Source organism: Rhipicephalus microplus, unplaced genomic scaffold (genome assembly GCF_043290135.1).
Source record: "Rhipicephalus microplus isolate Deutch F79 unplaced genomic scaffold, USDA_Rmic scaffold_12, whole genome shotgun sequence".
NCBI lineage: Eukaryota > Metazoa > Arthropoda > Arachnida > Ixodida > Ixodidae > Rhipicephalus > Rhipicephalus microplus.
In genome coordinates this window covers 42838386-42850922 of record NW_027464585.1, presented here as the reverse complement: position 1 = coordinate 42850922, position 12537 = coordinate 42838386, and the positions used below count along the sequence as shown (strand labels likewise).

Here is a 12537-nt window from a genome sequence, read left to right as displayed (position 1 = left end):
ATATAAAAGTGGTAGGTGTAATCTTAAGAGAGAAGAAGAGAGCAGAGAGGATTAGGGAACAAACAGGGTTTAAGGATATTGTAGTTGAAATCAAGAAAAGGAAATGGACATGGGCCGGACATGTAGCATGTAGACAGGATATCTGCTAGTCATTAAGGTTAACTAACTGGATTCCTATAGAAGGCAAGCAGGTTAGGGTGAGGCAGAGGGTTAGGTGAGCAGATTAGATTAAGTTTGCGGGAATAAATTGGCAGCAGCAAGCACAGAACCTAGTTAACTGGCGGAACATGGGAGAGGCTTTTGTCCTGCAGTGAACGTAATCAGGCTGATGATGATGATGGGAGACAGAAGGTAAGGTGGGCAGATGAGATTAAGTTTGCAGGTATAAATTAGCTGCAGCAAGCACAGGACCAAGTTGACTGGTGGTACATGGGAGAGGCCTTTGTCCTGCAGTGAACGTAGTCAGGCTGATGATGATGATGGTGGTGGTGATGATGATGATGATGATACTTTGTAAATGGAAGACCAGCTGTCACCAAGAATGGTTTATCGAACTTATATTATGCTGACTTCGCATTGGGCACATACACTTGACACATAATTTTTAGTTTTTTACTCACAAATGAAAAACAACCAATATGCTAAATATGCGAACAACTGCTATCAGTTATGCACATCTTAATCGAATGCCCCACTATCAAAACCCAGAGGATAAATTATTTCTTTGCACTAAACAAACATATACTTTTATACCCATCTCTACATCTAGGAGATCATTCTTTAGTAACCGAGCGTCACGTGATAAGCTTCATAAAAGAATGTGGTTGTCTAAATAAGCTTTAAAGCTTCATCTGAATGCCCGTTTCTAAAAAACCTTGTGCCTGGTGCAGCATAGTCTCAGTTGCCACAAAAAGCCGAATTAACTAACTAAAATACTCCACACTTGCGAGTATACAGGATATCCGGCCTGTCATACCATCGTGTGGGCTCTGGCTCATGCGGGTCTTGAGGGAAACAACACAGCCGACATTGGGGCCCGTGCGCTCACTCATCGGGCATTGCCTCATTCGCAGACAGCTCCGGAACGTGATTTCAATTCGGCTGTTACCTTTAGAGAAATCACCTCTCTTTATCAATGCTCTCGTGGTCTCTATCCCACCCTCTGTAAAGGCCTCACCAGGGTGGAGGTGCTCTGGCTTATTCGCCTCTTCAATACTGTACTGTGCCCGGCAGTCCTGAGATATTTTAGTTCGACATTGTTGGGCGCGGGCCCGCACTGTGCGGAGGAGTCTTGTGACACCTATCACATAGTGTGGGCATGCCCTTTAAATCGCACCTACCCACCCCAACCCCACCCCACGCGAGAGGACTGGGAAGCTATCCTGCTAAGCTGCTTTGACCTCCAAGCCCAAAGGCATTGGTGGCTAGAACGTGAGCCGCAGTGGCAGCTGCAGAGATAGTGAAAGGTGAGCCCTTCAGACTCGCCTTATCTGTACCTCTTACTGTGAATATAATATAGTTTCTCACCACCACCAGCCTTTAAAAATATATGCTGAAACTTGTTAACTTTCCATGTCTCTGCTGTTTGAGCATGATGCCCATGAAGACTGCTCTGAGCATGCTCAGGGAATGCTAATAATGCTAATAAATAACTAGACGAAAGCTTTAGATTTGCCTCGATGTACGCGAACATTTGCCGTCGGCATCTACGCGAGGCATGGAAAACATGATAGCTGCATGATTACGTTTCCGTGTAACGTATAATAGTCTAGAAATCTTAACTTGAGTATAATATGACGACGCATGTGACTGATCGAATTAAGGTGAACCAATCAGGTGTGGCTAATTGCAGAAAGCTTAGTTCTTCGAAGGGAAGCTCTTTTCTTTTTCCTAAACTTGTTTTATTGGCTCCATTGTAGCTCGCTGTGCAAGGCCATCCGTTTTGATGCTGCTTCAGTGCGCATTATTCGTGCCATTTGGTTCTTTCTTGTCTACGTTAGTTTCTTTTATCGAATGCTGCGCTCCTGTTGCCAGTTTGCTACGAAAGACGCGCACGTTGTGGTTTTTTCTCTCGAATGCTGCGCTCCTGTTGAAAGTTTGCGACGAACGAAATGCGCATTTTAGGTGCCCCCCATTATTCCTTAGAGGGCAGTTCTTGAGCCGTCATGATTGTTCGTGGACTTGCAGCGCAGAAAATACACGGGAACTGGCAGGACACCTAGCAAAATGATCAATGAAATTCATTAACGTGACAGCATTACAAGGCCTGTTAATGGAAATTCTAGTCTCGGTATCATTGGTTGGAAGCGAAAAAAATATCTTGTGTGTGACCAAAATATCGCAAAATATTCAAATAAAATAAATAAATAAAATTCCGGTCCGAGTGTGGATCAAACCCAGGCCGTTTGCATGGCAAGCAGATGTTCTACCACTCAGCAGTGTCTTTCTCATTTATTTATTTATTTTTGCTACTAGGACACGTCGCTCATAGCACAACTACTCCATGAAGTCGTGATAATAGCCACACATTCTGACACCCTATGTACGCTTGTGCCGCGCAGTATTACTGCGATATTACATGGTGTATGGTGAAGCCCTTATACAGGTTGCATGTGCGTAAAGCAAGAGTTATTTTCACATTTACAAGCACAAACAACCACCACAGTGGTCCAGTGAATAAGGCACTCGACTACTGGCTTGCAGGTCTAGGGATCAAATCCCAACCATGGCGGCCGCATTTCCGATGGAGGAGAAAATACTTGAATCCCGTGTGCTTTGATTTAGGTGCATATTAAAGAAACCCAAATGGTGGAAATTTTCGAAGCCCTCTACTTCAGCGTCTCTCATAATTATGTCGAGTTTTAGAAACGTTATACCCGAACAATATTATATTATTATGCAAACAGAGACCTGGATGTCTGGTAGAACACCTGGTTGCCACACAAATGGCCTGAGTTCGATCCTCACTCGGACACGCAAATTTTTATTATTTACTTTACTTGCGTGTTTCTTGATTTTTCGGTCATGCCAAAGAAAGTGGTTCTGTGCTGACAACCAACGACGCCGGTTCCAAGATTTTGGTGAAAGAAGCGTTTTACCGCTATCACGTGAAAAGTAAGGAAAAATTCTAAAAAAAAAGTCACAAAGATGTCTACTAAATAGCCAAAATCATGTGTGTTTGTCGTGCGCAAGGAATGAAAATCATATTTTTTTACAGTCAGTACTACAGATTGCACACTTACATCGTATGTACGCAACCTGGCAGTTTTATTGGCGTCAATTACGTGTGTTTGGTGGGAACTGCTCAGCCACGGCCTCTTGTTTTCCTTCCTGCTTTGTTCTTTTTTTTTCTGCGCTGTTGGTTTTTGGCATTGTGAAGGTGAAAGCATTACAGTCGAACACGGATATATCGAACTCGAAAGGGATTGCAAATTAGTTTGATATATGAAAAATACGATGTGAAATATAGAGGCCCTGAGGGCTGTACCTGTAGCGGATCATCACGAATAATAGGTGAATTCTAGAATGACAGCTGATTCCCCACACACGCCGCAAAGAATGATTTATTTGTGTGAATAAAAAAAAAAAAGGCTAGCCTTGGCCTGATTTTTCATTTTAGAAATATTGAAGACGCTAGTCTCGATCTTCTCACAACTCGCGAAACGCATCGTTTATGCGCTTGTCACTGTCTTTACCGGTTTCCGCAAGTTCCGCCTTCTTAAAGCCTGCCTTCCGGAAGCAGTTGATCACTGTGTCTGTCTTCCCGTCTCACCAGACATTGAAGATTTCCGGACAAGAAAACTTCACGGAGATTTCCGGCCACTCGTCATTCACTGCTGGATTTCCTGGCAGCTGTCAGCTTCGCTTTCGCCAGAAATGATGTTGCCAACAACTTTGTAGCACTACTTATATTGGTGAAGCCACCCGCTGTTGTCGGCGAAGTTGTTTCATCGAGTAGAGCAGCAAACCATTTGACCTTGGCGATCAGCATTGAGCCATACATATGAATGTTGTTCTTCGTGCGCACTTCTAAAAACCAGGCAGAGTGCCTTTTCTACATTCCCATGGGCACAAGCGCGCATATAACAGGCTCCCGACATTTGCTGTTCCACCGCCATTGCCTTGATATCTGCATTTTTTTTCAACAAGGTACTCCGAGTGTTCCGTGGTATCCCGAAGTCGTTCGCGACGGTCGAACATTTTTCGCTCGTCTCAACACGCTGAATAACATTACACTTCGTTGCAAAGCCAACGATCTTGTTTTTTTTTTGACGATGGCAATAGCTACACTAGAAGTAGACAATTATAAGAGTTCGCAGCAGCTTTGCACACCACGCATGCAAAAGAGAAAGCTGCACATACGGTGGTACGTAGGCGACTCGACAGCTTGAGAGCAACAAAGCGCTCTCGAAGCGGTGGCTACCTGCAGTGTGAGGGCAACAGCAAAAGGCGCGAGCTGTGGTTGGCTGATGAAACCTTGCAAAACAGCAACAAAAAATGAAAGAAAAGGCAAATGGGAGAGGACATCGGCTTCTTTGTTCCTGCTCTCCGAGCCGATGCATGCGCGGAGAAAGCATGACAGACGAAAAGAGAAACGAAAAAAGATGGTGTTCCGCAAGTTGGAGATTGTGCAGTGGGAGCCCTCTCACCCTTGCCTTTTTTCGAGCGTGTCCGGTTTCGGCAGAGGCGTGGTCCCGCACGGCGGTGGTAAGTGCTTTCCAATTCGCGCATTGAGCCGTGTTTCCACGGAGATCGTAGGAGGAGGGGGGGGGGGCAAGTGCCTTAGCGCACGTTCCAGCTCGCACGGCATTCAATATATCTTAAGGCGGGTAAATATACCGTTCGATATAAACATGCGAATTTCTTTACCTTTACGAATGAATTTCAAAGGGATAGCTGGGAGTTCAATATACCCAAAAATTCGATATATGTGAGTATGATTTAATCGTGTTCGACTGTATGTCGAATTGCTATGGCAGAGTCCCACCAAGTTTAGATGCGAAGCAGCTCTTGACTAGCCTGTGTATTGCTGTCCCTCCATCCGCTCCACGCTTCTATGGCCGCAGGTGTTGGGGCGGTGCCAAGTAGGTCACGCCTTTCTTTACAGTGCGCGCTAGTTGCTCTCTCCCTAACCTGTCACCACTCGCCACGTGTGACACTTGCTAAACTGTCCCTCCCCTTCTCCCGCCTCGCAGGGCCATCTGATTGCACTTGTGCAAAACCGACTGCTCGCGCTGCACAACTGTTCACTGGTCACCTCGCATACGTAGGCACTGGATCGCATCTGCCAATGGAGCAAGTGCCAATGGGCCAAGTGTGCTCCATAGGCAGAGTGAGGGTGGTGGTCGAGTGATCTAAAGAGAGAGCGCGTTTGACACTGAGGAGCAGGAAAAATTGCTTAGCCGAAATCGGCAGAGTGGGCCGGAACTCGGCGTGTCGTGCTCCCTTTAGCTCGTTCGCCCACATAGGGGCATCGTCACTGTCGCGTGTTTTGGCAGTAATGGTGTATGACATGGCAGACCGGGCAGACTCTGCGGAATTACTTCCTCTGCTCAATGGATTGCTTCAAGTTGGAAAGCTCCAGTTCCTCTATGAGTAGTTTATCGCATCTTGTGACCGACACTGAAACTGCTACGTACAAGTGGTAATTCAACAAACTTCGACAGCAGAATTAACGGAATGAAATAACTGCGCGCGAGGTATTCTGGGACTCAAGAATTTCCCCTTCTTTCTTGTTTTCATGCTTGCTCCGATGGCGCGGATTGTTTTCATATTGCCGATTCGGATTCGTTGCTCTACGCCAGTGTCAAATGCTCGCTCGCACAGTCCATCGGCTGCTCCAACTAGGTGCCATTTGAATTCAACATTAAATGCCTCATAGAATGGAAGAGGTGGCCGTTGACGTCAACAAATGTGACCGAATCGCTCAGGCACCTCGACGTCCAGAGGATGTCGCTGAGACATCACATGAAATTGTCACATGATGGTGTCATTGTAGGGCATCATTGTTTGGTCAAGGTGGCCATATTCCCGAGGCAGTGCGAATTAGGTAGGGGGGGGGGGCGAAGGTTGATTATAGTCAGCTGACTGAGAAGTAGTTGGCTTTGATCTTCGAGAAACAAATGAGTGAGAGACCTTGTGACTTCACAGGACTAGTGAGCGCCACGTTTTTGAAAAGGTAACTCTAGCAAGACAGGAGGTTATTGTTGTTTGGTGACAAAGTAGCCTCTGAAGAGTTCCAAATTTTCCTAGTTCTTTGGTCGACTACGGACCTTTTGATATGCCTCAATATTTAAACCATGGATAGGCAATCTTTTGAGCTAAACAAAAAAATTTAGAGAATGGAGTCATGTACGAAACTGAAACGAAAATGTTTAAAACTATAAAGCTTCTTTACAGTCTAGATAGGAAGTAAAGACGGGCTGTGACGGCGTGCTGGGCACCGAGATACGGTCTTAGGTTGGCGAGCCCCGATTTAAACAGAGAATGTTTGATCCTGTCTGCGCCACACGGACATCATCGTTACTTGGTTGCGTTAGTAAAAGGAGTTTGCTTGGCTATAGTTCATCCTACATAAGAGTACGATTAGCGCGAAACGTAGATTCATCTGTCAATTATTTTATTGGCTCTCACGGTACTCTCTGTTCAATGATTTTCCTTTGCTTCTCGTCGGTGTGGGTTAACTTTCACATTGATTGCTATACTACCGTTGGCTGTAGCCGTGAAAGCGTTTACTTTGTGCCAACAAGGAAAGTTTGCTTCCCGCAGGTGTTGGTGATTGACAGCCGGCCTTTCCTGGAGTTCAACACGTGCCACATTCGGGATGCCGTCAACGTCTGCTGCTCTAAGATTATCAAACGTCGTCTTCAGCACGACAAGGCAAGTTGACGTCATCTGGTTGCCTACATGGTTTCCCCAGGAAAAAAAGATACATCTTGTTAATTGCGATTTCATTTGTCTGTGTTCTTCTTCAACTACTTCATTGAAAGCATTTTTTAGAAAAAAAGAAAGTCAAACTTGCCTCCTTTTGCCTTTCACGATTTGGTGTGTGTGTAAACCTTTGTTTTTGCAAAGAAACAGCACCCCCCCCCCCCCCTCCTCCACAAAAAAGACCGTAGGCAACTTGCAACTTTTGTGTATGTCTTGTATTACATATAGAAAAAATGTGTGAACAAGGCTTGTGCGCTCGAGTTCATGTTTCTTCAATTGGCAGACTTGTCTTCCACTTGTCGAAACGTTGACTCGAGTGCAGACGGATTTTTTTCATCGCGAGCTCTCATCTTCTCCTTCCTACCATTTTCTCTATTACGTATCCAACCAGTATGCACTATGAACCTGGATGTGTGCGAGGCATTCATATGCTCTGCTCGGAATGAAACCTGTAATCGTAGGAAAACACACTGACATCAGTTAAAGCAACACTAAAAGCGAATGAAAAAATTGATGTGAGATATAAAGGTCAATCTTTTAGAACGTCTACAATGTGAATACTCTAGTGGTGGGAAACCTGCGCCAATCTGTGCCAACTGGCAAATATTGCACCACACTGCTCCAAAAGGTTATTTTTTGTTAATTGGCACTATTTCTGCACCACAAGCTGGTTTTGCAACCGAAAGTAACGCTAACAGTGCTTATCATGAGCAGAACTATGTGATGGTTGCCCTGTGGTTCATATTGCACTGCTGCATTTACTCATGGCAAAACAGCGGTTTGGCAACCGACGCAGTCCAATAGGCGTTTTTCTGCAGAATACTGCACATGTGCAGCGGTGGTGACGTGATGCCTGCCATGCTTTTAGGGTGCTCGCCCGATCAACCATTGTGACATCTGCGCGGTAGCGGTAATGCCCGTGCAATCATTGGAAAAAACGAAGTCAATGTGGCGACCACTGACAAACGCGCCAGTTTTTCTAGTAGTTCTGTGTATAATCTGTTATGGTATGTAAATTGAGGAAGCATTAGACTAAATTAAAGCTAAATTTTCTTCCTTTCATGTGTCATGCATATTCCAAACACACCTCCTCCAAAAGCAGATTTTGCCTGCTCCAAAATGCTGGAAGGCATTCCCACCACTGAAAGAGCAGTGCTCTACCGATTGGAAAATTAAGGCCACTATGAGCGCTACCTGTAAGAAATTTTCAAAACAGTCCGATGACATCAAGAGTCTTGAGTATAAATTATCACTAGTGTTCAAGCTAGTGACCGTAAAAAAAAAAGAACTTTCCGAGCATAGCAGGATGCAATGAATTGCTGCTTGTGATTTTCTGTTTCAGTTTAAAAAAAAAAGTTTTTCACACTTTTTCACTCGTTTGTGTTTCATCAATGCCCTGCAACCGTTAACCATGCGGAACCCGACACCTTTAAATATTTTTTTCTTGTAAAGTGCGGTGCACGAAATGACCCTTCATGTTTCCTGCTATGTGGTCGCGTCTGAAACAAGGTGGGCGCGGTGTTTTTAAAAATGATAGTCTTTCTCAAGATACTTGAATGCAAAAGTTTTGGTCCGTTTGTCTTTTTATTCATCTTTTGGTCTGTCTGTAACATGACTCGGCCACCCGGCCAAAGTTCAGCATTTGCTGAACGGTATGCCATATTGAACTGGTGAATGCATTTACACTTGTGCACATTGTCAATAAAAAAGCAAATATTACGCATATCTGAGGTGCTACACCAAGACCTAAGTATTAGGTAGTGCATTTGTTTAATAGAAATGCATAGATATGTAAGTTTGAAGACCTAGTATTTTTTATGCTTCGCTAAGACGATATGGTGCTGCCGGCTACCAGTGGCTCTGCGTTCTACACAAGCTTCTGTTTCCCGACATTACGGCCAGATAGCGTTAATATCTCACGCAGCACCTCCAAGCAAAAGACTATCGTCTTTCAACGACATATATATTTTTTTGTTGCATATTACCAGTGGACACAGAAAGGGGCCTTTTTTTCGTGTGCGTCTCAAGGGCAGTTTTCAAATCTAGGAGCCTTCAGTGATCGAAAAGACGCCCAAGCTCTTGCGAGAGATAGTGTCTATAATTAACTTTCCTTTATTATGCCGGTGCATGCATGATGTATGGCTGAGTTGTCTAACACTGCTGTCGAAGGGTTACTGGTTCAAATACCCTGTTGGATGCCTTGAAATTTTTTTCTTGCAATTCATTTTTCTTAGTGCCTTTGTTATACATATTGAAATGAGGGTGTGTTAATATATGGTTCTCGACTGATGCAAGAGAGTTAACTAAATATTATTTTGGTGTTTGTCATAGATAGTAAAAGCATATTTTAGTTTTGATCAGATCGACGTTGCATATGCAAGTAATTTGACTGTAGGGGAGGTTGATGATAAGTTACAGTGTAGGTAACCTAATAATCGATTGCATGAATTGGTTAGTTGGTGGATATGATGTATATATACTCCTAAGTATTTAAATGTCTGGCATTGAGTCAAAGACTTGTTGTTGAGAGAGTATGAAGACGCTAAATATTTATGGTGGCGATGAAAGAATACGTGAGAGCACTTACATAAGTTGAGAGACGTGTACCATCGGTTGCACAGTGTTTGAATTTTGAAGAGATCATCCTGGAGAGAGGAGGAGTCTATGGAGTTTGTTATTTGATGATACAAAACACAGTCATCCGTATAAAGGCATATATTGTACGGTACATTTTCTGGAGGGTCATTAGATTGTCACGACGTCAAAATAGAGGTCTTGCTGCAGAGATTGAGACACCAGAAGCAGGTCGGTCTTTTTAATAGAATGTGCAAGCGAGTTCTTCTTTTTCGTCCATTTCATAGTCCTTCATGGCACATGCACAGCTGCCATCGCCTTTCTTGAGCAAGCACAAGACATTTTTCTCCCTCCGAAAGAGGCATCATCCAGATGCGCAACTTAGGCGCTCTACTAGGCGTATGAAGTGGTCACGCCAACACGGTAACCGGGAGCTAATTAACTCGATAAATACGGTTTCATACGCATGTGCACGATTTCAGGTAAATGCCTTTGGTGCTTAGAACTGCAGTCAGTGTCAGGAACAACTTCGTAGTTCACTTCATTCAAGCGTCACGTGACCCTGTATGGGCCAAAAAACCGTCTTAGCAGTTTTTCAGACAGTCCACGTCGACGTATCGGAATCCAGACCCAGACCTTGTGGCCTGGTGTGTAGCTGATGAACTTGTGTCGGGGGTCGTACCATTGTGCATCTTGATGCCGTTGATGACAGATGCGCACATGCGCGAGCTGTCTGGCTTCCTCTGCGTGCTGAGTGAATTCTTTGGCGTCTACATGGATGTCGTCACACTCAAGTGGCAACATGAAATCCAACGTTGTCGTGACTTCACGACCATAGATCAGACTGAACGGCGTCATTCCAGTGGTTTCTTGTCGAGCGGTATTATAGGCAAAGGTCACGTACGGCAATATCTGATCCCAGTTTTTATGCTCTGTGTCAACGTACATGCTGATCATGTCTGTGAGGGTCCTATTGAGGCGCTCTGTCAGTCCGTTTGTCTGCGGATGGTAAGCAGTTGTTTTCCGGTGAGCTGAACCGCTGAGTCTGAGAACCGACTCCAAAAGTTCTGCGGTGAAGGCAGGTCCTCTGTCTGTGATCACTGCTGTCGGAGCGCCATGCCGAAGGACGATGTTTTCGATGAAGAACTGAGCGGCCTCTGCTGCTGTGCCGCGCTGCATAGCTTTAGTCTCCGCATAACGGGAGATGTAATCGGTGGCCACGATTATCCATCTGTTACCTGTTGTGGAGGTTGGAAAGGGGCCCAGGAAATCCATTCCAATCAGAGTGAACGGCTTCGCTGGTGCTAGGACTGGATGTAAAAGACTGGCTGGCTTGCTAGGAGGTGCTTTGCGTCTTTGGCAGTCGGTGCAAGTTCGCACGTGATGGTTAACATCAGCGGGTAACTTTGGCCAGTAGTACTTGCATCGCAGTCGGCACAATGTTCGGGTGTAGCCTAGATGACCAGAAGTTGCTTCATCATGGCACGCTTCCATAATTTCTTTTCGAAGAGAGGCAGGCACGACGAGCAAGTGCGGGTTGCCGGTTGGTGAGAAGTTTCTGTTATAGAGAACATCGTTTCGCAAGCAAAAAGATGGCAGTCCTCTGGCAAATAACCGCGGCACGTCCTTACGTCGTCCTTCTAAATATTCAATGAGTGGTAACAGCTCGGGGTCACTGCGCTGCTCCTGTGCAATAGTGGCCGTGTTGACGACTCCCAAGAATGCCGCGTCGATGTTTTCGTCATCACGACCGACAGTCTCCACTGGCGACCGTGAGAGACAGTCGGCGTCGGTGTGCCTCTTCCCAGATTTATAGATGATGGTCATGTCGAACTCTTGAAGCCTTAGGCTCCAGCGCGCCAAACGCCTGGATGGATCTTTAAGGTTGGTGAGCCAGCACAAAGAGTGAGGGTCGCAACAACCTTGAAAGAGCGGCCATACAAATATGGACGAAATTTGATGACTGCCCACACCAGGGCGAGACACTCCTTCTCGGTTGTCGAGTAGTTCTCCTCCGGGCGAGAGAGAGTTCTGCTGGCGTAGGCTATTACTCTTTCACAGCCGTCTTGCCACTGCACCAGAACGACACCCAGACCTATATTGCTGGTGTCAGTTTGTAGTTCTGTAGGGGCTTCCTGGTGGAAGTGCGCAAGGACTGGAGGTGTTTGCAGGCATTGCCGTAGTTCCTTGAATGCCGTTTGCTCTTGTTTATCTTAAAAGAAGGGGACGTCCTCACCCGTGAGTCGTGTCGATGGCGCCGGAATAGACGAAAAGTCCTCGATAAATCGCCGGTAATAGGCGTACAACCCTAAGAAGCGTCTCACGTCCTTTTTGTCGCGTGGTGCAGAAAATTGTGCTACAGCATCTATTTTGGCCAGGTCAGGCCGAACACCTTCGTGACTGATAACGTGGCCTAGGAAGCTGAGTTCGTTGAAACGAAATGACACTTTTTCAGTTTTAGAGTAAGGCCAGTCAAACGTAAGACTTGGAGGACGGTGAATAAACGGCTGAGATGTTCCTCGAATGTTGCTGAGAATACAATAACATCGTCCAGATAGACCAAGCATGTTTGCTACTTCAGGCCTGATAGTACGGTGTCCATGAGACGCTGAAAAGTGGCTGGTGCTGAGCACAACACAAAAGGAAGCACCTTAAATTCGTAAAGGCTATCGGGTGTCACAATGGCCATTTTTTTACGATCTCTCTCGTCGACTACTATCTTCCAGTAGCCACTTCGGAGGTTCATTGAAGAGAAATAGCGCACTTGACACAGTGATCAAGTGAATCATCTATGCGAGGCGGTGGATAGACGCCTTTTTTTTGACTTGGTTCAACTTGCGACAATCAATACAAAAGTGCAAGCTGCCGTCATTTTCTTGACCAAAACCACGTGGGACGCCCAAGGACTTTTCGAAGGTTGTATGACGTCATCCTCGAGCATCTTCTGTACTTGCTTCTGAATCTCCTCGCGCTCTTTCGGAGCAACACGGTAGGGGTTCTGCCGAATCGGTCGCGTGTTGTCTTCACTAATGA

General features: G+C 45.5%; 1 protein-coding gene across 4 annotated transcripts in view; it reads left to right on the top strand.

The window, feature by feature from the left end:
- The window catches only part of LOC119168181 (uncharacterized), a 411631-nt gene that overhangs the window by 173548 nt on the left and 225546 nt on the right, over positions 1-12537 (top strand). For 3 of the 4 annotated variants that reach the window (XM_075882494.1, XM_075882493.1, XM_075882495.1), the window contains one exon: positions 6769-6879. The exons of the other annotated variant lie outside the window; for it this stretch is intronic. In XM_075882494.1, the coding sequence (XP_075738609.1) occupies positions 6769-6879 (111 nt within the window). The remainder of the gene's footprint in view (positions 1-6768; positions 6880-12537) is intronic. 4 annotated transcript variants of the gene reach the window in all.